Raw genomic sequence first — 27,416 nt, forward strand, 5'->3', positions numbered from 1 at the left:
TCTGTGCTTTTCCTGCCCAAAATACAAAACCTCAATCTAATTATGATGAAACAAACACCAAGCTACACAGAATGATGGGCTCTGTCACTGGTTTTCAAACTACAGGCTGTGACCCACTGGTGCATCATGAAAACAATGTACTGGCTCATCAAGTGAACAGGGAAGAGAGGCAGAGCAGAGTAATCTGAATTATATGCAATGTGACTGATTACTGTCAAACTTTTAAGTTACGAACACACACACACACACACACACACACACACACACACAAAACATGTATCTTGCTGGCAGGAGTCCAGCAGGGCCCAGGAACTCTGCATGTTCTTAGCAAGCCCTGTCTGGCTACCCCACGTCTACACTCCTGCAACTGACTACATATTACTGGAGAAAACAGACAACCATGCTGACTGGCCTCTCTTGGATTCATAACCACTGAACTCAACTGAGCCTTGCTCCCCAAATCTTTAGTACCCCCACATTTTTGTGATAACCTCTTCCTGTTTCACTCACAGACATGAAGCAATCAGATGAGAGCTTCTATTGTCCTATCGTGTTCACCGCCTCCCTATACACATGCCCAAACACTGGGCCTTCTTTCCTTTTGCAACTGAACACATGCACCTAACAAAGGCTCCATCCTCCTTCCGACTGTCCCTGAGATTCCATCCCCCCTTTGCTACTCAAGAACATTTTCCAGCATCAATTTTTCCCTTTCTCCGGATCCTCCGCATGAATATAAAAACATGTATTTTCTATCTTTAAAAGAAAAAAAAAAGAAAAGATAATCCAATAACAAATAAAACAAAGGAAGGAGAAGGCTGGAGGGGTCTGAAAGGAGAGCAAAACACCTCCAATTCTATCTTGTTCTAGAATGCTGACTTGGGAAGCATGTTAATATTTTATATTAAAAAAACTAAATCAAAATGGTGGGGAAAAAAATCTCTAAACACTGAAACAAACCTAACTATATATCAAGTTAGTGGTATAATCACAGAGAATACAATGACTTCAAGTGACTCTTAAAAAAAGCATTTTAGGGGCACCTGGGTGGCTCAGTTGTTAAGCGTCTACCTTGGTCTCAAGTCGATCCCAGCATCCTGGGATCAAATCCCATACTGGGCTCGCTGCTCAGCGAGGAGCCAGTTTCTCCCTCTCCAGCTCCCCTGTGCTGGTGTTCCCTCTCTCGCTAGCCCTCTCTGTAATAAATGAATAAATAAATAAAGTATTTTAATTACAATCCTGGAACCACAAACACATCTTTTTAAAGTATGAACCATCTATCCATACAAAGGAATATATAAAGCCATAAAAAAGAATACAATTCTGATACATGCTACAATATGGAAGAGCCTTAAAAACAGTCTGATAAGAAAAAGAAGCCAGTCATAAAAGGCCATGTATTATATGATTCCATTTAATGAAATGTCCACAGTGAACAAATCCACAGAGACAAAAAATAAATTACAGAAGATGGAGGAGTGGGGAACCTGCTAAAGGGTATGAGGTTTCTTATGAGTGGGACAAGAAAACGTTCTGGAATTAGATAGTGGTGATGTTGCACAACTTAGTGAATATACAAAAAACCAATGAAATTTTATGGCATATGAGTTCTATGTCAATTACAAAAAGACTCCATTTCCCTTCCAGCTACACTTTTTCTCTCCCAAAGTGATAAAACCCCCCAAAGACTCACCCTCACTCACTGCCTCTCGTCCCTTCCCCAACTCTCCACCTACTCCTCTCAGGCTCCATACCTTACTACTCTCTCCCATACCCTCTAGTCCTGACATATATAAACTCCTAAGCTATACCAAACTTAAAACTGGAAATAAAATACCCTCCATAGCACCAGCCTACTCCTAATACATAATACATGCTCAAAAAAACTTGCTGGCTGTACTGAATGATAAATACAGACTAAGCTCTATATTCAGTTTTTCAAATTTAGGAAGAGAGAGGAAACAGAAACACTTCTAACATCAAATCCGTGAAGTAACTTTATTTCATGTGAAATGTGAGCCTCCTATCATGCATACTGTAAATAAAATTACTCAGCATCCTAAACACCATTATTTGAACTTTTCACAAACAGTTCGCTCATGTTAAACACAGCAATTTTCAATATCAGAAAGGATTAAAAAAAGCAATCAAAATTTATAAAGTCATCACTAAAAATTTGAGAGAGCAATTCAAAGTCTGAATTCTTGCTCATCAGAATAAAATAAGGTACAATTTTAAAATTAAAATTAAAAACATGGTTATACAAAGACAGACATTACCTACTCAAGTAAAATAACCAAATAATCAAGAATAAAAAGTAACAAGGATCTTCAGGTGATAGATTACCTGTTCCATAGAAGGACAAGCAATGATGTCCATATCTTCAGGGCTAAACTCTTCCTTTAACAAAACATGGAACTTCTGGAAGACTTGCTGAACATTATTCTTATAAAGAAAGGAAATCCCATTAAATGAGTTACTAGAAACATATGTGATCATCTCAAACATAAAGCACTAAGACTGTTAAATCTTTTTTTAAGTTTTCATTTAAATTCCAGTTAGTTAACATACAGTGTTACATTAGTTTCAGGTGTACAATATGGTAATTTAGCACTTTCATACATTAGTGGGTGCTCACCACAAGTGCCCTCCTTAAACCCCATCACCAATTTCATCCATCTCCCCACCCACCTCCCCTCTGGTAATCATCAGTTTATTCTCTATAGTTAAGAGTCTGTTTCTTGGTTTGCCTCTCTCTCTCTCTAAGAATATTAAATCTTAATGGTATTTGCCAAACAAGTAGAGGAAATGTATCTTTCATTGGATTACCAAAGACATATAATTCACACTTAATAATTCACATGCTAGCACAACCCAACTAAGCCTTATCAGATAATACTTCCTGGAAAAGCTAAACTCTAGTAAGCCCTGGCCCCCTCAGAGAATAATAAGAGCCTTCAGCAGCAATTTCTTACACAAAAGATAATAAAGTTCCCAGACACATAAAATGTACTTTAAAAACCAACCAATGCCTTCAGTAAAGATGTGAGCTCAACACAGAGCTGGAAGTTATGAGCACTAAATTTGCTCTGACATTTAATCCCTTGGCAGCCACTGCAAGCCATTTATTTCCACTACTCACCAGTAAAATGAAGCGTAATTCCTGAAATGCTGCTTTCTCAAGTACTGGGCCACATTCAATGTTAGGGTCTGATGACTTATTTATTTACTAATTTGTACTTTAAGGTCAAAATTACCTTGTCGCCAAAGGTAACAACATAAAGAACTTAAAACAAAGGCTGGGGTGGATATGATCAGGCCAGTGCTGGCTTTGTAATCCTCTCAGGAATTACAGTGATTATTAATCAACTTTACTAGAACAGTATACTAACACTTTTAAATGTCTACAGGAAGAGGAAAATGGTAGACAAGGCAAGAAATGAAAACTTGAAGAGACTGGACAACATTCAAGTAAAATATCACAATACTCACCCTCACAGGTTTAAACAAGATGAACTCTGTGTCTTTATTGGATAGGTACAATGACATACTTCTCAAAGTCAGAGGCAGCTTTGCTTTTATTGTCTTGTAGGCATTTGCTACAAGGTCACTGACCTTTGCTGGAAAGAATAAACCTCATTACTGTTACAAAGAAAAAGAGAAGAAACACTTCCATTTTCCTTAAGAGGGGAATAAGGGGAGAGAAAAACAGCAGAAGAAAGGACTCAATTTCTCCCAAAATTTTCTTTCCTTTTTCCTGTTTACTCACAAGTCCTATAAACATTCATTATCTTCTACATACAAAACTCTACTCCCCAAGGGTAAGGCAGTAAAAGAACTCCTCCAATACCCTTCAGGACATTCATAGGGGCTATACTATGGAGCCTTTGGAATTCAGAGATAGTTAAAATAAAATAAAAAATTATCTGCAGAGAGACAAAAATAAGAATCACTTCATTACGAATGAGCTTATTCATTTACAGAAGCGACTCACAGCAAGAGATGCTCTTTCGTCTTGTGGGATGATTCTGGAAACATCCACACATATTTAACGGTAACTAAAAATCCAACTGTTACTTTTTTTTTAAAGATTTTATTTATTTATCTGAGAGACCTAGCACGCACACTCGCACATGAGTAAGAGGAGGAGGAGAGGGAGAGGGACAAGGAGACTCTGCTAAGTGTGGATCCTAACATAGGGCTCTATCCCAGGACCCTGAGATCATGACCTGGGCCAAAACCAAGATCACACACTCAACTAACTGACTGAGCCACCCAGGTGCCCCCATCTGTTACAATCTTACACTGTATTGGGACAGAATTCCAGAAAACTGTAACTGAAATAATTATGTAGGCTAAGTGTAGTGTCTGAAAAGAAGTACAAATGGAAAAGAAGAGTAGTTATCTTTATGAGGTCATTTAAAAGAGGAAACTACCTAGAAAGCTATGAAGAAAAAGACTGATTCATAATTACAAAGACCTTCAACTTCACTCATAATTAAAGAAATATATATTAAAACAACTGAGGTATTTTCAGATTGGTAAAAATCACTAAGCCTGTGAGTACCCACCCGCATTTGGTAAGGGTGTGCAGAAACAAGCCTTCTTACTCACTGCTGCTTGGGAGTATAAACCAGGCAATGTTTAGCAAAACTGAAACTACACATATATTCTATCACTTAACATGCTGCTACTAGAAATTTACCTTACAGATATACTTACAAAATACCAAGATACATGTATACAGGGACATCTATTAAATAATGGATGGGGGAAAAAAACTAAAAATATTTTAACAATTAACAGAATTATTAAAGAAATTATGCTAGAGTGATGCGTGCCATGCACCATTAAAGAGAAGGCAGAGAGCCAGATATGCCAGTACAGAATGGGCTCCAAGACACCAAGTCATGAAATGATCCCCAGGAACCTGATCAAGACTGCATGAACCAGTCACCTTGGGTTTCCAGGGCCCTAGACAAGTCCCTAGGTTGTTCCTGATGCTCCCACCCAAAGGCCCAAACATCCCTGACATTGCAGTGTGGGCATCTTGTCCTAGAGATGAAGAAAAAGCATCTCCACAGCTCCTCACAGCTACACGGAACAGAAGATACAAGAATGGAGTGAACTGGAGTGCCACTGCTCTCTCTGCCAAGCCCTCCTCCCTTAGAAAGACAGGGAAGGGGTTAATGACAAAGCAGCAAGCCCTGCTGCAATATGTCCTGTCATCAGCTTCCTCTCATCCACTCCTGCTTTACTAATGACTGCGCTTGTAATGCTGGAGAGCACAATACACCTAACACCGGGAGCTCCACTTGGATCCCACTTGAGAAAATGACAGCCCGTTTTGAGTGAAAGGGGATCTTTCCAAAGAGGAAAGAAAAATACATTAATAATGCATCAAGCCCCTGGGCTTAGCTATATTAAGTACACCTAGGCCTGTTTGTTGGTTTCTACCTATTTTAAGAAAGATTTATTGCACCCAAGAGTTTCATTTACATAAACATTCAAAATAAAGTCAGCTCCTATTTCTATATAAGTTCTATCAAAGACTGAAACCTTGAGCCAAAGTCCCAATTAATCCAAAGGTGGTCAGAATTCCTTCTAGAATTGTGCTGAGTTATGGAGTGAAAAGTGCGCTCCTGACTGTGAGAGGTCAGAACAGGCGGCTACTACTACAGCTAACTATGATTAGAGTTTCCAGGGTGGGGGCACCTGGGTGGCTCAGAGCCATGAGGTCAAGGCCTGTCTGGCTCCATGAGGATCCTGCTCAAGATTCTCTCTCTCTCCCCCTCCCCACCACCCCTCCCTACCCGCATGCTTTTGCACTCTTTCTCTAAAAATAAATAAAATCCATTTTAAAAAGAACTTCCGGGGGCGCCTGGGTGGCTCAGTGGATTAAGCCGCTGCCTTCGGCTCAGGTCATGATCTCAGTGTCCTGGGATCGAGCCCCGCATCGGGCTCTTTGCTCAGCGGGAGCCTGCTTCTCTCTCTCTCTCTCTGCCTGACTCTCCGCCTACTTGTGATTTCTCTCTCTGTCAAATAAATAATAAATAAAATCTTTAAAAAAAATAAAAATAAAAAGAACTTCCGGTGTTATCAATAAAATAAATTGGTTTTCTTTCTTCTGACAGAATGTACTACTGCATCAAGTATGATCTCAGTTTGGTAAGATGTTATTTCAATCTCACATGATACAAAGGTATAGTAACCCTTGTAAACAGTAAAACAGTTACTGTCTCCATCACAGGTAAACAAAAGACCTAAAGCAGTGACAAAGTTCATATGCAATAAAGCAAATCAATGCAAACCCATATTGACATCATCAAAGTTCTTATGACAAATTGTTGAAATAAAATCCGCTCTTCCATTCAAACACAACTGATAATTCAGTATATTTACAAATCCTCCTCCGAGGTGCACAGCTACTCTTTTAGCTTCTCAGTTCTAGTTCAACTTCAAATTATCCTGAGCCATTATTAAGAATAATCAAAAATTTTTAGAACGGCCTCAATTCTTTTCCCCAAAAGAAATAAGTACCTGACAAACATATCATTCTGTCAATAAGGAAAACCAATCATATTAAAATCCCAACACTAGAGGCACCTGGGTGGCTGAGTTGGTTAAGCAACAGCCTTCGGCTCAGGTCATGAACCTGGAGTCCCAGGATCAAGTTCCACATCAGGCTCCCTGCTCGGCGGGGAGTCTGCTTCTCCCTCTGACCTCTCCCCTCTCATGACGTGTCTCTTTCATTCTCTCTCTCACTCTCAAATAAATAAATACAATCTTAAACAAACAAACAAAAAAAACCCTAATACTAGATTGGGTGCCTGTAGACAGTCAATTTCTTATGGATGCTAAACCTGAATTTGGATCTCTCTCATTTTCAGCAAAAAAGTTGCCCTACCAACTTAATACAGCTTATCTATAATTAAAACACGAATTCTTTTACCATTTTGCCCTTTTTGGTTTCAAAAGATCTCTATCCTGATGTAGGCCAGGGACCAGCCAGAAATACTAATCCTCTACAATGATTTATTCTGGCTTAACAGCAACTTAAAATGCCACAAAATGAACCAAAAGTAACCCCCAAAGGTCTGATTCTAAATGTCTGAGGTCTAATGCTAAAGATTAAAAAAAAAGAAGAAGAAGAAACTCTTTGGCACAGAAAAATTTACATTTAGGAAAGAGTAAAACTAGGAGCATCTCAAGCACATCCGCCAATCAGACAGGGATACTGTCTGCCAACTCCCCAGTGACACCACAATTTTTATAATTTTTTTGAACACTCTAAAAATGTTAACAGAGGATATAACTTGCATAAAATGTGAAACAAAGTAATGACCAACATCCTTCATCTAATACTTGAGAACAGTAGCATTTCCTCCCTAATTTCAGACTATCAAACACGGTACTTTCATCAAAGCTCTAATAACAACAAAAAGCAGATGTACAGAATCAGAGGATTTCCATGTAAGCCATGTTTTATTTTTAACTCTGCGTGTATTTTTTCTTTTTAATTCCTCTTTCCTTGAAAATTGCTTTTTAAAATGCAAGTAGTGCTGGACCATTAAGACCTGTCAGCTCCAAACTGCACCTAGCATCAACACAAACCACAGCAGAAGAAGGAAACCAACTCCAAGCTGTCAGAGACTATATAAATGCAAATTAATCAACAGGTAAAAAAAAGAAATCCCCGGGAGTAAAACGTGAATACCTGGCTGTGCCCAAGGCTGCTGTGAAAGCCTATACTTGGGTCCTCCCTGACTGGCCATCGTCTTTAATGCTGAAACCTGTGAGACAAGACAAAAAGAAAAACATTTCTTTTCATTTCATTGCTCTCCGAGGACATACAACACCATCTGGACATATTAAAACATAATGATAGTCAAATGTGCAATCCTAAAAAACTGCATCATAACTCATAATCCTTCCAACTAATAACACATTTTAGAAAACTTTTGTGATTTCAAGGCATCTGCTGTCTTGCAAAAAAACACCACTGATGTCCTGAGGTATTCTGCCTAAAACATTTTAGAGAAGGAAGACAAAACTGAGGACAAAACTGGTCCCTTTTCAAGTAAACTGTTATGTCAACATTTAATTATTATTGTATTCTGTTAGGAAAATGTCACCCCAGCAGGACAAAATCTCCTTTACATACCTAGAGATTCCTTTCCTTTATTATATCTCAGGCAGAGAATGTTATGAAAACAAACAAGATTTTCAAATAGCATCAAAGTGCTGGAGGCAGACCAACCAGTGCTATAGGCAGACTGGAATGCCCACCCTTTGTTCATGCCCCTTTTATTCCTCAGCCATTAGTACAGAGCAGCAAACGAAAAAATGTACATTTGGCTGCTTAGACAAGACTGCTCTTAAGATGTTCTCAAGATGGAAAACCATGGGGCGCCTGGGTGGCTCAGTGGGTTAAACCGCTGCCTTCGGCTCAGGTCATGATCCCAGGGTCCTGGGATCGAGTCCCGCATCGGGCTCTCTGCTCAGCAGGGGGCCTGCTTCCCTTCCTCTCTCTCTGCCTGCCTCTCTGCCTGCTTGTGATCTCTGTCAAATAAATATATAAAATCTTAAAAAAAAAAAAAAAAGATGGAAAACCATGGTGGGGTATATGGTAACTAAGGTGTAATTGGGGAAGGTGAAGGACAGAAACCGCATAAAACATTTTTTTAAATGGATTGTTAGGGGCCAAAGGTGCAGGCTGTGACCTTGGCCTCACCAGAGAGTCTCATTAGAAAAATCTGAGAACAAAAACTTTCGATTAAAGAAGGCCACAAAAATATTTAGGCAGAACACAGGCACAAGACAGAATACAATGTTAAGTAAGCTCACAGGCCTTTGCTCATGCTGCACATGTGTATAAAATCACCCCTTTCCTACAATCTATCCCTCTTGATATCTTTATTTTTATTGTGAGATGCAGCTTTAAAAAACAAATTATACATATTGTAGATTAGACAATGCTAAAAGAAAAACATGTTCGTTTAGTATGTATTATCCGAAATCTTCTCCAACATAAATAAACATACTAACGTGTCTACATTTACAAAACAGGACCATAGTGCTCTGACATCTTTTTTCCCCACCTAACTCTAAATTCTGGACATTTTTCAGTGTCCAACAGTTATGTTTTATTAGTAATGGCTGCCTATTATTCCATTGATTATTCCAGAATTTAACCAAGTTCATAATGATATATATGTTGTCTGTTTAGACTGTATTAATTATTTTTATATTAAGGACAAAGACAAACTTACATATCCATGTCTCTTTATTATCTAGGTAACATACTTCCCTTTAAGTCAAACTGCAGGGAGTATTTTCTTGAAAAGTTTTCCCCAACTAGCCCTATCTTTCAAAAACCCTACGAGATGAACAGAGACCCACTGTCTCATGATGACACTGCTTTACACCTCATAATGTTTACGTATTTTCTATCTTGATTTTCCATTAGGTTATTAAGTCCTTGAGAACAAAAATTAAATTTATAGGTCAAATTCTGTTACATGAACTACAATCAAGAAAAAAAATTTACATTTACAGTGTTGCTGAGGAATTAATAACACTTCAGAGGGAGTATTAAGAATAAACTTGTAGGGCACCTGACTGGCTCAGATGGTTAAGCGTCTGACTCTTGGTTTTCGGCTCATGTCATGTCAGGGTTGTAAGACTAAGCACTGAGCCTGCTTGAGATTCTCTCTCCCCTCTGTCCCTCCATCCCCCATCCCCCGCCAAATAAACTCGAAATACTTCAATAAATTGCTTGGGGAAAAAATGAATATTGCTAAATACAAGTCTTGAGTTTTTCAGCATAAACTGGTCCCACTAGGGGGAAACACTTTGAGCTTCATTATGAACTTGAAATGTACTTCCTTTAAAATGCGTTTATTCAGAATTTTTCCTAAAGCAAAACCTGCACTTCAAATTTGTCATATTTTCCTGTAACGTTTCTGCAGCATTTAAAGTACTATTACATATATGATCTTCTTTTGGTCCTTATAATAACCTTCAGTTGGGAAGAGGGATACCGTAGCTATCTCTGATGAAGAGATTAGAAAACCAAAACTTGGAGAATCTACCTTGCTACCATTTTACTCAGGAGGTGACAAAGGGGGGCTGGAGCTCAGCTTTCTGGAGTCAAAACTCTATGCTCTTTCCACCACACCCATGACCAGTCCAACCCCTACTTAAGGGTTCATTTCACGCAATATTCAGTATAATGAAATTCTAAGAAAACAGAAAGTATCGACAGTTTTTTGGTGGGTGCCTGGGTGGCTCAGTGAATTAAGTGTCTGCCTTTGGTCAGGTCATGATCCCAGGGTCCTGGGATCAAGTCCTGCCTTGGCCTTCCTGCTCAGCAGGGAGTCTGCTTCTCCCTCTCCCCCCTCCCCCCTACCCCCAGTTTGTGCGTGCTCTCTCTCTCTCTGTCAAATAAATAAATAAAAACTTGGGGGGGGGGGAGGAAAGAAAAAGTATCAACAGTTTTTGTGTTTAACAGAAGATATTTGACCCAAATTATTTTCCTATGAACTTCTACCCCCAACACTTAGAACAGTGTTATACTCCCTAGGGCCACCAAATACTTAGAAAAAAGATTATTTTTCAAGGAGCAGGAAATAGGATATGTTCTTTTAGAATTTATTTCTTTTTCTTAAGAAACTTCATTAGTTGTACCAAAATATCAGGGAAGATGTTTATACTAGTCAGATTAAGTTTGTAGAAATGATTGTCTTATATATATTGGGTCACTCTGGATAACTTTAGTTTCTCATTCTGTGAAATGAAGATGTTTTACTTACTCTAGGTGCCAGAGATGTAATGAGAATTAATGAAAACAAAGCATCTCAACAAGGAGAGTCAAGGAAGGAGCTACATAACAAAAAAGACCAATTCACAGCAAGTAAAAAAAGGACTAGAATCACACCCTGAATCTTTACACTCAAAAACAAGTCTTCAAAGAGCCTAAGAATGTTCTCTACACTCACACAGTTTGTTTTATTATGCAAACCCACATGTATTCTAAAAATCAGCCCAAACTGTTCTCAGCTGAGAACATTTGTTGATGAGGCTTACATCCAAATGGTAAAATCCTGAGACCTACAAGCATACGTCCAAATTGAAGATGAAATACTGTTCCCTTTCTGCACCTATGGATGCTGCTTCTCTTGCAATCATTTATCAAGGTACAATCACGGGCTGCCTTATAAGACGCCAACGATAATAAAAGAGGCACAAGATTCTGCACTTGCAGATTTACCTTTAAAGAAAATCATTTTAAAGTTTTAAAATCATTTATTCTGTGTCTGCTATTCAGAATACTAGTAACATCCACCAGATAAAAGTGAAAAATGTCTGGTCCACAAAGTCTAACAAGCAATGTCTTAAACGATCACATACATCTGTGTGAACCCTAGTGCTCATGATGTACGCCCTGTGCATGCGTGCATCTTTGTCTCTGACTCACTCCACTCCAACGGGATGGGGGAAGGGACTGAATTTGGAATAAGATAATGTAAAAGGGATGCTCAGCCCTCTAAGCTGTACTACCTACTAAATATTTTGAACAGACTCTGGAGAGCACTTAGGGACCAAGGTTGAAAAAAGAAAACGAGGCAACAGTGAATGACCTGAGCAAAGACTACACAGACTAAGCAGGGAGGACAGGACTGACTTCTCAATGATGTCAAGAGGCAGGGCCTTTCCCTCTCCGATCCCTCAGGGAGGAGTGTAGAAAGAGAGATGCATGACCGGCTATACAGGAGTCTCTGGTGCAGATGTGTAGCATTCCATGGAAAACCACTATATAATTCAGACTTGGAATACATGTTTTCTACATGTATCTCTAATTTTTAAAAAATGCTCATAGTGTCCAGAGCCTTCCAAAATGCACAATTACAGAGTTATACCAGATTTACCAAACTAACACTACCATCAACTTAGATAGCTACATCAGTGAATTTTCATTCTCTTGACTTTTACAAAGACTGTGCTTTTCCAGAAAAAGCCTTTAATCCTAGATTTCATTATAATCAACTTGCTTATGTCAGAAGATTCATTGTGCAGCTCTGCTATTGCAGAATACTCATCTACAATATTTCCTACCAGTACTAATGTGGATGCTCTCCCAAAAATACATACTACAATCTACAGACTGGCTTCCCATAAGAACAATTTCAGTAAAAACTGTAATGGGCTTATCTGTAAATTACAAAGTATCAATAGTTGCACCATTTTTAAAAATCAAAACCCAGTAGAAACCTTTCTACCACTCCCCCCTTTTAAACTGATTTGGCAGAGGAAAAAAACACACACACTCCAAATACTTGTTTGAATGGACTACAACCCAGTAAACAAGTACTATATGCCAATGATAAACAAAAGAGTAGTTTGACTGCTTTAACATTTCTATATCTGCTTTTTTGGGCATTTATTACTATTTTCAGAAACAAGTACCTTCTATCTTTTGAACAAATATCACAGGCTTCAGGCATACCAGCATCAATGGCCCCAGCAAAAAATTACTAACAGATAATCTGTTTAGCTGTCTCCTGGTCATTTCAGAGATACAGTTTGTCTCCCCAGTTAGGACTTAGGTAAGTAAATTTGAGAGAAAAGGGCTGTCATATTTTTACTCTTTTTATAATATACTCTAATTCTGGACAGACAGTAGAGGTAAATAAATGAAAGCTAATCTCAAGAATTTTTTTTTTTTAATTTCAAGGCTTTTAAAACATTTTTATGAAGTAAAATCCTTAGTAATGGTACTTAAGCATTTAAAAAAAAAAAGATTAGGTTGAAACGGAAAAGTCAAAATAGCCATGATCTCATTTTTGCATTGCTGGCATTAGCCAGTTGGATGGATTTTAGCAAGGAGAGGAGACAATATCTGCACTTTCTCTCTTAAAAACTGAAAACTATGCAAGCATATCTAAAAGTCCAAATCAAAAAGCTTCCATTATAGGAAACACAGTGATTTCCTAAATGGAATCATTAAGATTTAGGCTTACTATTTACTGTCTCCTGCCAGAGTTTTCACAAGAGGTTCATTCAAAAGGAAATCTAAGGAAGAATTCAAAATTACTTTATCAAATATGCACCAAGGTCTATACCTTTGTCAGGAACTCCTCCAGCTGCTCTACAAACAGCTTGGTCTGCTGCTGAATAAACTGCTCACAGGCCGATTTCAGATGACGGTCTACATCTTTTTTAGAGTCAAGATAATGTTCTCTTATCTCAGGAGTACCCTTAAAAAGAAGATGACAATTTCCTCCTGTTTTTATGTGCCTAGAAATTACCAGACGTGTAAAGAATGCTGTTTATCTCCCACCACCAATGAAACAGACTCCTTCTCACCTCCAACAAGAACTCTATCAAGGCATTGTTGCTATTCAGCCTAAAAAATCTTGGAACAGTCATAGGGTTCAGGATTTTAAATGCTGCATCTGTGAAACAAAATTACTCATCCAGTGAACAGGTACAGTTTTAAAAGAAAAGACGAGTTACCGTTTCAGTGTGTTAACGTACACTAGTTATCTATTACCACAAAAACAAAAGCAGTTTCATTTCCACCAACTCACCTTCATGAATGGAAGAGGGTGGGATTAGTGCCAACCATGGCTATAGTACCCACACATAGTTATTTTCTAGAAGTCAGACTTGAGAAATGACTATTAATCTCAACTATCCACTTACAGAAAAAAAAAAAAAAAGCTAAATGGTAACTGATACCTGAAAATTTCACTGCCTTATTTTTATGCTGCTAAATAGATTTTCCAGAAAACATCCATATACTTACCCAGCTTTGTTTGTTGAGTCCCTGGCTGGCACAGAAACTTATTCATTGGAAGCAGAATGAATAAACTACTGTGTCAGCCAGAAAGAAAACACCAAAAGGACGTATTTACCCCTTAACCTCCAGACTAACTAGAATCCACACAAAGTACTAACTGAGGTCTCATTGATGTTCAAATGCAATTAAGATATAATGTTAGTTATGAGAGGTTAGAGGTCTGAAAGTAAAGAGAGCAAGTATTCTTAAGTGATAGTCACAAAAGACCACTTCTTTGTTTTGCCACACCGCAGAAGCCAAGTATGAAATGCTTCCAACCCTGGTTTTTACAAGTACACACCACAACAGTACTAACTACCTTGACCCTGATCTTACTGTAAAAGACCTATCAGACTCAGTACTGAGAGTAAAGCTTTGTTTCTGCTGTCTTTTGTACAAGATAACTTAAAAGACTGTCTGCGACAGCATACAGTAGGATTATATAGGCTTTATGATGTTTTAGGGAAAACAGACTTTAAACGAGTATTTGCCAAAATTTTAGGGCATTTCATTATCTCACACTTCGATGGATCTATATAAGAACTAAGTAAGAAGCAACAAATTATGAATTAGAAAAAAATGGAAGAAAGTAGATCAGCCTTACTTTGTCCCATCATGTAAATAAAGTTAAGGACTATCAGCCCACGGCACTCTTCAAGGTTAGGGCACTACTCCCACACCTCACACCAAAAGGACAGAAGGATATCAACTAGACTGGTTGGGGGATGGAAGCCTCTGATAAGAATAAGCTTAAAAAATATATACACATTCTATAAAATGGCAAAAACCAGGATATGTGACTACTGTTTAAAAAAAAAAATCACAGGGCGCCTAGGAGGTACAGTCAGCTGAGCATCTGACTCTTGGTTTCAGCTCAGGTCACGATCTCTGGGTCCTGAGATCAAACCTAGCCCCTCATTCTCAGGCTCCACACTTAGCAAGGAGTCTCCTTGTCCCTCTTGCTCCCACTCTGCTCCCCTACCCTCTAAAATAAAACAAAATCTTTTTTTTTTTTTAATCACAAAATATGAGTAACATACAGGTTTACTATTCAAATTCCAACAGAACCAAAAGGTATTCTCCATGGCGGAAAGAAGAGAACATTAGGAAAAGAAAGAGTAAACTGTTCTAATATGACTCACGATGGCTCTCAGGTGAGTTAAGTCAAGCCCACTATTTTATAAACACAGTCACTAGGGAACTAATAACCAGCTACCCTTGGAAATACCGTATTTGGAGTTCCTCTGAACCAGAGTACAGGAAATAATTTGAGTGACTATTTTCTCAATTCCCCCAATACCTCAGAGAGAAGTTCCATTATATAAACAATGGCTTAAGGCATTAGAACTTAATTCCCTCAGCAATGGTTAAGAAAAGATAAAGTTTAGATAAATTTGTAAGTAAGTAAAGGAAACTAGGGATATTCATAGTGTATCCTTAACTGCTTACAATCAACATCTTAGAAAATAACTATTCTGATATTTTAGAAATCATCTATTAATTCAGTCAGAGGCAAATCATTAGGACAGATATGATTCAGTGTCTATTAACAACTCAAAGAGCCTAGCCACATGATTACCTAACAACCAGCTGATTAAATAATACCAATTAGGCTTACTTGAGCACCTAACGCTCACAAAGCTCTTCAACATACATTTTCATGCTTAATGATCTCAATAACCTGGTTATTGAGAAGTTATCGTGACAAGTTGATTCTGCTCATTTCACCTGGGATAGGAAAACTAAAATACCCAACCAAGATCACACAAGAGCCAGGAAATGATGGGCCAGGAACCCAAATCTTTCACTCTTAGATATCTGAATACTCGCATTTTACCATTTTACCCAGCTGGCTTCCTGAATTTTCATGAACTGACAAACTCTACTCAATGTTTAAAATCACCCCAATTGGCTGACACTGTTAAGTAGCTGTTACACTGATTTTTCATTTTTTAACTGGTTATGGTAATATGTGGCAGAGTCTAAGAGAAGTAATGCTATATTACAAATTGAAATGCTCAGAAACAGTTCCCTTCATAAAGAAAATACAGCAAGTTAGATGTAATTAGGACGCTGAAAGCTCAGCTCAGTATGAACAAGTAACATGCTTAGCAAGCACAGCATGCAAAAAAAATTGCAGATGAACATAAAATAAACCTATAACCTTTGCTGACACATTTGGACAGGTCAAACACACCCAACTGTGTCAGCCAGGACAATGAAGTACCTCTAGTTTTCTTGAGGTCCAGGGAAATTTCCTTAATGGTGAATTCAGTATGAAATGGAGCAATTTGTTCACGAAGAATCAAAAGATGCTTAATTAAGAAAAGTTGTCCATCAATCTGAGTCTAAATTATAAGACAGAAAAATGGGTATTATCAAAGATTAAATAAAAATGTGTAAAACATACAGTGTTATTAATCAACATTAATCTACCGAGGTGTATGGCCCTTAACCTAACTGTATGTACCAATACTCCTTTTGTGGTGCAATGAACTCTCCCCACGTTACCCATGTTAGAATTATCTGGAAAAATCTTACTGCAAACTCTTACTAACATTGTCACCCACTCATACTTCGTCAGTCCAAGAAAGCAAATCAGATAAAAGGTTATAAAGTAACACATTTAGAAAAAGAAATCAAATCTATTTTTACTTGATTTAGAAACAGAAGAGATAAAGTGACCTAATCTTGGCACAGAACAGGAAATAAAGAAAAGGTCAAAGCATAAACACAACTCTGACCTCTCCTGGTTTTCCAGTTTCTTTTCAAGCACCATGGCTCTATTTGGCCAAAGTGGTTTCAATATCCAGAATATCAGAAATATTCATATTTATACAAAAGGAGCTTCCAAATCCAAAAATGATTTGGGGTTACCATTTTGGATCATCCTGCCACCAACAGAGCACTGTCTATATCCTGAGTCACTACACTTGCATCTGCCCTGGCAGGACCCATCTAGAAGAGTCTTATGATTTAAATTTACTTCTCAAAGCTCTGTCTGACCCAATCCTAAAAGAGTGAATAACTGTAACTTTCACTTCCAAAAAAAGTCTGTATATTAACAAGAGCAAGGCTGCATCTGCTCATTCTTGCTGCTTAATCAAGACAGAATATTGCTTTGAAAATATTTCTAACATCATACTATATTAGGAAAAGAATAAAATTGTCCTTCAATAAACAGCAATAATTTTAAAGGGGTTATTAAACAACCTAACTCCTTTCTAGTGTCTCTCTCTCTCCTCCCTCCTTCTAAATAAACACATAATCAATATGCAAGAATGATTTATTTGATGGAAACTCACTTTGTACTCTGGAACACAGAGCATTAAATAAGTAGGAAGCACTACACATTTTGAATACTTGCTCTATTTTTTAAAAAACTAACAATTCCAAGGGGAAAGAACAGTGTAATACAGATTCACTTAACTAAAGCTGCTATAATCCAGCAAACATATTAGGTGTTCAATTAAGTATGGCAACAACTTCCTGCCTTAAGAAGCTAAGACATTAAGTGGTCATTTTCATTAATCACTTTTTTCTTGAAAGGCAAAAGTACACAAACTCAGCAACAAAAATAAATGAGCTAATGCTTGCCAAATCGAGAGCTTCCCCACACAAACTTAAACCCCTTCTAATATGCAGGAAGCAGAGTTACATAAAACAGGATAGCCTCATAGGGTATAATAATCAAAAAGCCCTTCACTCCTCCCTTTAAAAAAAGGAGGTGGTGTGCATGAAGACATATAAATTAGGTCATTTTTTTTTCCTCCTTATCATCTAAGAACTACATGCTCATTCTAGAAAACTGGAAAATAAAGAAGAGTGTAGTGAAAAAAGGGAAAATCATCCATATTCACCCAAAAGCTTTCAATGTTAATGTTTTATTGAGTGTTTTCATTACATAAAGTCATGATGTATATCTGGTTGTATCCTTTTTTTTTTTTTTTGCCTTAACATATTTAAGTTAAATGTTACTGCTTCATTAAAAAAATTAACGCCTGTGTAATTGTCTACTCTATGAAGTATGCCATAATTTACTTAACCATTTGCCTAACATTAGACATGTTTCCTGATTTCAGGTATTTTAAGAAATGTGAGAGCTCAGGCTTAGAAATACTTTTTAAAAATTAAATCTGCCTGTCTACAACTAACTTTCCATCTTCTTTCCAACATCTAAAAATGTCACTGCAACCTTTCATTCCATGACTGGGAGAATGCAGCAGTCACAATCAGGGGTACAACTCTCCTAGAAACGAATCCCAAATTCTTTTGAGGGAAGTTTTTTTTTGTCATTTGTTTTTTTTGCTTTCTTTTGTCTTACCCTAATTTATCTAAAGCCTTGAAGTAAGAAATCAAGTTTATAAATCTGGAAGTCCAAAAAAGGTTCACAAGTTTGAATACTCCAAACAAGCAAAAAAAGTTTCCCTGGAAACAGTCCCTACAGCTTAGACCCTTTAGGTGACAGGCATTTTAATGGACAGTTAAATGAAGCAACATCTTTGATGACGCTATTTAAAAATTCTCAGGGCCCCCGGGAGCAGCCTTCAGCCCCAGATTGCTTCTTGATTAAAAACTGTAAGTCATGAAGTCACGGCAACTACTTCTAGTCATGCAACCCATGGGCCACAGTTCCCTGTCTTCTAAATTGACTTGGCTGATTTCCTTCAAGTGAGGCCATGCAACTATTTAAAACCATCACTGAAGGGATGATTATAAATTGCTATGTTCTCTTATAAACACTGTTTTGGTCTTTCAGGGAAACAGGAGTCTACTACCTTCCCAGCTGCTAAGGCTATAGTAAGAGACCTTTACTCTATAGGATTTAGAACCAAAGTGGCATTTTCAGTACTTTTCAGCAAAGCTGGAACTCCTTCATACAGTGTGGTCTTTATTTAGCACTATAATAATACACAATTGAACCTTCAACAACATGGTTTGAACTACACTGGTCCACTTATATGGTAATTTTTTATAGCATTGTACTATAAATGTATTTTCTCTTCCCTGTGATTTTCTTAATAACATTTTCTTTTCTCTAGCTTACTTTAAGAATATAGTACGTAATACACATAACAGACAAAATGGGTGTTAACTGACTGTTTATGTTATCAGTAAGGCTTTCAGTCAACAGCAGGCTATTAGTAGTTCAGTATTCGAGGAATCAAAAGTTCTACAAGGATTTCAAACTGTGGGGGAAAGGATCTGAGTCCCTGTCTTGTTCAAGGGTCAACTGTTTTAACTTCTCTTAAAGGGCTTCAATTAAATCATATTAAACAAATCCTCCCGCCAAAATGGCTTTAAATTTCTGTGTTTACAAATAAATGCTATATTCGACAATATTATTATAGGTAACAATATTTCACCTAACACTTCATCAAACCTTGTTTTTGCTGATAGACTCTGATGCTCCAAGTAACGACTGAATGCAGGCAGACAAGGCTTCCTGTGATAATCCTTGGAACACTGCCCTCTGGTGAAATAAAAGAAAAACATTAACTGAAGTGCTTCACAACACAGGAACAGAAAAATTATATAAACAGAGAACAAGCAATTCATCAATGAATGCTTGCTTGCCCTCATCCACCGGATGAACTTATATTACTGGCAAATATTCCTCTTAGAGTTTCCTATTCCCATGCAACCTGTCTAGACCAACAGGTAGTTCTGTAATTTGCATCTCTCAAAGCTCTCCTGTGACCTTTCAGCAATATTTCCTTAGCACCTATTTCAGGCTAGGCTCTGTGCTAAATGCTGGATGCCCAGTGGTAGGTGGACAAGACAGATGTGGTTCTGACCCCACCAACTTTAAGACAAAGCCTCAGTAAACCCACTTCTAAAAATGTATCCCAAATAATCAGTATTGTATTATAAAATTCATGCACATGGCTCTTACTACATCATTTAAAACAGCAAAAAAAAACCCAAAAAAAACAAATAAATGTTCAGTGATGGGGGAGTCAAGCAATAAAATACTAGGAAATCCAAATTACAGGATACTGTGTATGAAATATAGGAATGCCGAAGGAGGTGGTAAAATCTTTTTAAAATATAATTAGATAAAAACAAAATAATTGGGTTACAAACATCATGTGAAGTATGATTCTTAATTCTGTCATTTCTATATCTTGTCAGAAGTGTGGCATGTCAAGGTCGCCTGCCGGTCCCTTGCCTCCTCCCTGCCTCCATTCCACCTGAGATGGAATTAACATGGAGGAATATGAGCAAAATATTTATTATGAGGCCACAATCCTGGGTCCTGATCTCTACTTGATGCTGTTCTCCTTTTGTACTGCTTCCCTCTCAGTTGTCTCCTATGCAGCTTCTGTAGTAAGAAAAGATTAGGGTTGCCTTTTGCTAGGTCACTGCTCCTGCCTGAGGAAGACCGAACATCAGCAGCCTCGACTAAGACCAACTCTTCCCCCGCTCAGTCTTAATGCGTTTTTCACTAGACTTGGCTTTCCTCGCCTTAGATGGTTAAAAGAGAGAGGAATAAGATTCAGACATAGCTACGTTATTAAAAAAACAAAACAAAACAAAACAAAAAAAAAAAACAGGCAGTCCCAGAAGATAAAATAAAAACAGGCAGAGTTGCGTCCTCAGGTCTATCCTACTGTTTGGCTCAAATCCCTCTTAAGCACCGAAAAGGCTTCACTAGGGTCTGTGATGACAATGGGTTCTGTGTGGAACACACCCCTATGTATCCCCCTGGTATCCCAGCTCTACTCTAGGGAGCTTCCTAATCCTAGCCTCATACTGTCATTGAGTACTCCTGCTAGGGAACCTGGGGAAGAGGAGATTCCAAAGTCCAAACTTCCCTCTAGAAGACAACTCATTAGCTGGACAAAAAGGCTGAGACATCTAACTGTAAAGGTGATCTTGCCGCATCCTAAAAGTCCCAGAATAGGCCAAAAGGTATTTTCTGGTTAAATTTCAAAATCTCTGCAAGTACAAACTCCGATAACTATGTAGCTTAAAATAGATACACTAAGTACTATGCACTCTACTGAACCAATGAAACTGTGCCACCTTGTTCAGCCCCTAGGCCTCTGAGATATAAAACATTTCTGCCGTTGGGGGGCATGAGGAGGCGATGAGGGGGCTGAGAAACATAGACATACCCCCTTTGGTCTCTATTCTTAAACAACAGCTTCAGGACAATTACATTGCTGTTGTTATTTTGTCACATTTTATATGCTATTTAAGTTGTAACAATCAAATTTTAAATTAAATTCACTGAATTTCAGGGGCACCTGGCTGGCTCTGTTGGAGGAGCGGGAGGAGCACTCTTGATCTTGGGGTTGTAAGTTCAAGTCCTATGTTGCGTGTAGAGATTACTTAAATAAAATTTTTTAAAAATTTAATCTTATAAACTATTTCAGCAGCAAACTCCTAATATGAAGTATAAACAACTCTAATCTTTCAAGATTGATAATCATATCATTAAACATTCTTGAATGCTTACAACAGCTCTGACCTAAAATCAATGCTTTATGTTTAAGGTCGTGCTTCAAAAAAAAAAAAAGGTACTACAATTTCAGCAATAACTAAAATTAGTCCATGGTTTCTTAGTGACTTAGGGGCACCTGGATGGCTCAGTCAGTTAAGTATTCGACTCTTGATTTCAGCTCAGGTCATGATTTCAGGGTTGTGAGATGGAAAGAGCCCCATGATGAGCTCTGTGCTCAATGCAGAGTCTGCTTGAGACTCTCTCTATCCCTTTGCCCTTCTCCCTGCCTCCCCGCCCTGCACTTTTGCTCTCAAATAAATAAATCTTTAAAAAAAAATGCTGATTAAAATGGAGTACAAAACTAAAATAAAGGGGTGCCCAGGTGGCTGAGTCAGTTAAATGTCCTAAGGTTTGCCTTAGGTCATGATCTCAGGGTTATGACATCAAGCCCCAGGTCGGGCTTAGCAGGGAGTCTGCTTAAGATTCTCTTCCTCTCCCATTCCCCCTGGCCCTCCCATCAATCCCATACATGCACCCTCTCTCTAAAATAAATAACCTTTAAAAAAAAAAAAAAAACTAAAGTTAAAAAAAAAGAAACTAAAGTAAATGCATTTAATAACAAATTTATATTAAATATGTACTATAGCCATGTGACACTGGACATTATCACTTAACCTTTCTGCACGTCTTTTTCCTTACCTATAAACTAAAACAGATGAATTAACCAGTAGTTTTTAAACTTTTATGTGGTCATAGTAAATGCAATGAAAGCTATAATCCTTCTCAAAAAGACACAAATATAAAGATACAAACACAATTTTACTCAAAATTTCAAGGTATCCAAAGACTTCCCAAAGGCCACTAGTGAATTGTAAGGTTCTACAGAACACACACATTAAGAATCCCTACATTAAGGGCATTTGAGTGGCTCAGTCAATTAAGCAGCTGCCTTTGGCTTGGGTCATGATCCCAGGGTCCTGAGATCAAGAGTCCCATATTGGGCTCCCTGCTCAGCAGAGAATCAGCATCTCCTTCTCCCTCTGCCCCTCCCCTCTGCTCATGCTTTCACTCTCTCTAATAAATAAATAAAATCTTTTTTAAAAAACCCCTAAATTAGACTGATCTTAAACTTACCTCTGTATCTAAAAATCATAGGATTCTAATTAAATACCAAACAAAATACTACACTAAGATCTTAAAATAAACTTAAAATTTAAAAATTTCACATGAAAGAGCAAGCAATTTACTGTAAAGATAAATAAGAATTGATACACGTACATCTATACATCTGTACAATTTGGAGAGACACACAAGAGTTCTTCGAACTGTAGGATACCACATTCCATGAAGATCTGCTGGAGAAATTGTGGTCTGTGGCCTCGTATTGAGGGATTCTGTTGAACCTAAAAACCCAAATGGAAAAAAAGACACATTTCACATACCTGGAGGTTTGTCTTATTTGCACAGTAAACATAAACTGTTTGTTCTTTTAGTTATCAGTAGCTAGAGGCATCCATTTTTTTTCCAAGTATTTTCACCTTTAATCAATAATGCCACAGGAACCCACAGGAATTGTGACAGCTGATATTCAACACGATTAGTGAGACTACACATAAATACATACATATATCCCACCCTCATATATATATGCTTAATTCAAAAGCTATTCCAAAACTGTGATCAATAATGTCTACGGAATGGGGGCACCTAGGTGGCTCAGACAGTGGTCCCAGGGTCCTGAGATCAAGCTCTGCATCAGGCTTCCTGCTCAGCAGGGAGTCTGCTCCCACCTCTCCCTCTGCCTCCCCCTTCGTGGTCTCTCTCTCTCTCTCAGATAAATAAAATCTGGGGTGCCTGGGTCGCTCAGTTGGTTAAGGATATACCTTCAGCTCAGGTCATGATCTCCAGGTCTTGGGATGGAGCCCCATATCAGGCTTCCTGCTCAGAGGGGAGTCTGCTTCTCCTGATCTCTCCCTCCACCCCTCCCCACTGCTCGTTCACTCCCTCTCTCTCAAGTAAATAAAACCATAAATAAATAATAGATAAAATCTTTAAAACAAAACAATCCTTATAGAATGAATAAATAGTATATATGCCTTATACAAAAAGGAGGTAGATCTGTAAGTAGTCGTGTGGAAGCTACTGGAAGCCAATGGAGGTAAGGAAATGACAAGAAAATAAAGCTATGCTAAACAGGAAAATTAATTAAAGCTGGTTTGCTTGACTGCTTGCCTTCCATGCTCTTAGCTGTATTACTTATAGGCCTACTTAGTCTATCCAATTCCCAATTGAAGAGAATTGTCCCCTCCTCTCTCCGAGACAGGGCAGACACTCTGGTGAGGGTGAGGAGGAGCAAGTGAGGAGCTTGGTTGAGCAAAGACACCTCTGTGAGGGAAGCACAATCATTTCAGCTCAATGGACGAGAGTTCCAATGAGCCACAACAGCAGAGCTAAGATAATACTTTGGAATAAGAGGGGATAATGAAATATGAACTGGGTATTAGAGGACATTAGGAAACTCTAAATGTTTTAGTGCAATAGGTTTTAGAGTTATATAGGAGATGTCCTTATATTTTGGAGAGATGATGAAATACTCAAGAGTAAACTGGCAATGATGTCAATAATTTACTTTAAAATGATTAGCAGAAGATTGGGGCGCCTGGCTGGCTCAACCAGAGGAGCATGTGGCTCTTAATCTTGGGGTTGTGAGTTTGAGCCGCACATTGGGTGTAGAGGTTACTTAATAAATAAATAAATTTTTAAAAAGGATTAGCAAAAGAATATATGTATATATAATGTGATAAAATGTTAAGCCTTGAATCCATATGGTGGGTAGTGGTGTTCACTGTTCATCATATCATTCTTTCTACTTTTCTTTATATTTGAAACTTTTTTCCATAGGGGCACCTGGGTGGGTCACTGGGCTAAGCCTCTGCCTTTGGCTCTGGTCATGATCTCAGGGTCCTGGGATCTAGCCCCACATCAGGCTCTCTGCTCAGTGGGAGTCTGCTTCCCCCGACCTCTCTGCCTGCCTCTCTGCCTACTTGTGATCCCTCTCTCTCTCTAAGGAATAAATAAAATCTTAAAAAAGAAAAGAAAAGAAAAGAAAAGTAATAGCCAATACTTAAAACAGTAAAAGTATAGCCAAGCAAAGCAAAATTCTTTAAAAAAAAAAAAAGCCAGAACAGCCTCTGCTTAGAAGGCCTAGAGTTTATGGTACAGATTTATGGGGAAAAAGAAAGAAGAGAACACTGTGGGTTAGTGCTTTCACTTTATAATTCTGTAAGCTTATTTTGTTTGCTTTTCAAAAGTATGTGATATTTGTGTAATTTTAAAAGCTCTTCTATAAGGCCTCACTATAAAATGTCTACTTTACATGAAGTTGACTCTCCTCTACCTCCATTGTTCTTTCACGTCAGCATCTGCTGAGGTTCTCTCCCCACATTTCTGCTATTGTCACTGTACTCTCTGTCCTAGGGGTGACCCTACACAAGCCCAAAGCGTCTCTACAGTCTTTATCTCTAAATCAGTCCTCTTTATAGCTCTAGAAAAGTACTGTCCAACAGAAATACAATGTGAGCCATACGTGTAACACGTTAAAATGCCCCATTAAAAAAGGTAAGAAGAAACAAGTGGAATGAATTTTAATGTACTTAACCCAATATATCTAAAATACCACCATTTTAACATGTAATCAAGACAAATTACTAATAAGGTTTTTTCATTCTTTATTTCATATTAAGTCTTTGAAATTTGATTTGTATTTTATATGCTAACAGCACATTCAGATAGCCACATTTCACATGTTCAATGGCAGGTGGCTGCCATATTGAACAGCATAGCTCTAGATCGATATACATAGATCTTCTCAGTTGTTCCATGTGAACGCTGTTAAGTCTTTCTCAGCCCCCACATCTAGTGTGTCATCAAATTCTACTGATTCAAGCTTTTCACCAGATGCCTCATCTATTCACTTTTCTCCCTACCCTGTCAGTGCCCTGGCTCAAACTTTTATCTTTCAAATGGAAAACAAAACAATCTCCTAACTAGGCTCTACAGTTCTGCCAACGATACTTATTTATTTTAAGGCCAAGCAAGGGTGAAAGAATAGACTTTACTGGGCAAAGGGAAAATGTATAAGACCAACGTCATTAAGATAGAAAAGTACTCTAGTCTCTCCACTAACTCTTGAAGAGATTTATTAGGACCAAAGTGTATACTAGAAACAAAAGGTATATGAAGACATGGCACAGGTTCTATTTCAAAGGAGGAAATCTTAACCCTTATGGCTCTATCTTCCTATGAAACAAATGTGATAAAATTGGCTTTGCCAGACAAGGAATACCCAGTTTGCTTGGCAGTCTGGGTTTGAGGTATCAGCTGTTCATAGAGTAACACACAATACCTGGAGATGCCCTAAGCATGGGGATTTAGGGACAACTGGGGCTATTAAAGCCTCCCATTCTCACTACCCCAACTCCCAGCCAATCCCAGCTCCCCAAAAACCTGAGCTTCAGTGTCTCCCTTACAGCTAGGAGGAGAGAGGAGAGGATCCCTGTTTCTCATCTAGCTTTTTGTCTACGTAACTCATAAACATCCAGGATGCTTCTTGGACAATTTCACTCCTTGCATAACATTTACCCTAGTCCAAGCCAGCCCAAATGTTTTTATCGGTATCTTACCCTAGTCACAGGCACTCCATATATTTACAAAACGCAAATCTGGTAGTACAATTATTCCAATACACTGTATTAGCAAGAAGTTCAAAGTCTCTGAGATTATCACCTATCTGGCCAGCTTTATCTGTTCCTCCCTCCAAATAACCTATGCCCAAACATACCTAACCACTTGACTTCCCCAAAGCAACCATAGTCTTCCATTCCTGCCTGCCCATCTCCATACTATTCTATCTTAAACAACTTTACTTCACCTGACTCACTCATTCCTACCTTTATAAAGAGTATAGCTTCAGACACCACATCTCTCACTGAACCCACCTTCCTGCACTCAAAGCTCACCTCCCTTCATAATTCTGATGCCCTTCTACCATGGTCCAAGAGTACACTGTCCATACCTTTAGGACATGGCCACACAGTTACAGCTTATCAATCTACCCCCACCCAAGTTTGGGCTCTTCAAATGCACAAGGTTGTTTCTCATGCTCAGAACATGACAAGTCCTCAACAGAAGTTTAAATGAATGAATAAAGTTGGAGTTAATCATAACATACCGGATTTTCTTAGATTATTAGACTCCGTTTCTTCTAACCGAACATCTGAAAATGAAGCTTCTGAAGGTACCTTCTTCTGTTCATCTTTTAAACTCTGTGCAATTTGCTATTATAAAGAAATCAGAAGAAAGATTAAGGTGTAGTTTTCAGCTGTGTTTGTAATATGAATCTTTCCATGAAGTTAAAAAAAAAACTAGTTAATAAATAAATGGACCAAAACAACCCATGGAAATGAAAAAGTTAAATTAGTATGGAGCGTCTCTACTCCCATAAACACATCCACAGTCTTTTGTGAACCACTAATTTCAGAACCATTACCAGGTATCTGCTGAAGGTTCATGTAATACACAAGTCACCTCTAGGAAGCTAATTTTAAACTTCTGTTTAGAAACAAAATTTAAGATTGGACAGAATACATTCGGAATATCAGAAATGTTTTTATCAAGTAACCAGCCAATCTAAACAACTGCTTTTCTCTTTATGTGAGAATAGCTACAGTAAGCTATTTTTGAGAGCCTTCTTCACTGCCTAAAGAATAACATCAAATATACACAGGTCACTAACTACTAAGTTATTGATGAAGATCTCACTAATTTACATTTATAGTTTTATAAAGGTAGAAATAAAAATGAAGGACCAACAAACGTAATTACTGCCAAAAGGAATGGCCCAGAGAAGTGTTTGGGATACAGACTCTGTATCACTTGGGCCAGTCCTAACTCTGCATGCAGAAACCAGAAAGTATAAACACATGGCACAAAGATGTCACAGCAGGATCACCTTGATGCCCCTGTGTCCCTCACCAAAAGAAAAGCAAAGCAAGCATATTTACTGAAAGTGATATCCTTAAACCAAAAGGTCCACACAAGAAGGCATCAGGACACTGGCTATGT

The 27,416-nt window shown here is 38.1% G+C and overlaps 1 protein-coding gene across 1 annotated transcript in view; it reads right to left on the minus strand.

Annotated features, from left to right (window-relative positions):
• COG3 (component of oligomeric golgi complex 3) overlaps positions 1 to 27,416 on the minus strand; it is a 73,593-nt gene that overhangs the window by 2,851 nt on the left and 43,326 nt on the right. Inside the window, exons 14-22 of the mRNA XM_059378214.1 lie at positions 26,524 to 26,629; positions 22,572 to 22,696; positions 19,227 to 19,316; positions 16,071 to 16,191; positions 13,369 to 13,457; positions 13,125 to 13,259; positions 7,718 to 7,793; positions 3,493 to 3,620; positions 2,347 to 2,445 (exon numbers count right to left, since the gene is read on the minus strand). Of these exons, the coding sequence (XP_059234197.1) occupies positions 2,347 to 2,445; positions 3,493 to 3,620; positions 7,718 to 7,793; positions 13,125 to 13,259; positions 13,369 to 13,457; positions 16,071 to 16,191; positions 19,227 to 19,316; positions 22,572 to 22,696; positions 26,524 to 26,629 (969 nt within the window). The remainder of the gene's footprint in view (positions 1 to 2,346; positions 2,446 to 3,492; positions 3,621 to 7,717; positions 7,794 to 13,124; positions 13,260 to 13,368; positions 13,458 to 16,070; positions 16,192 to 19,226; positions 19,317 to 22,571; positions 22,697 to 26,523; positions 26,630 to 27,416) is intronic.

This window comes from Mustela nigripes, chromosome 15 (genome assembly GCF_022355385.1).
Source record: "Mustela nigripes isolate SB6536 chromosome 15, MUSNIG.SB6536, whole genome shotgun sequence".
NCBI classification, from domain to species: domain Eukaryota; kingdom Metazoa; phylum Chordata; class Mammalia; order Carnivora; family Mustelidae; genus Mustela; species Mustela nigripes.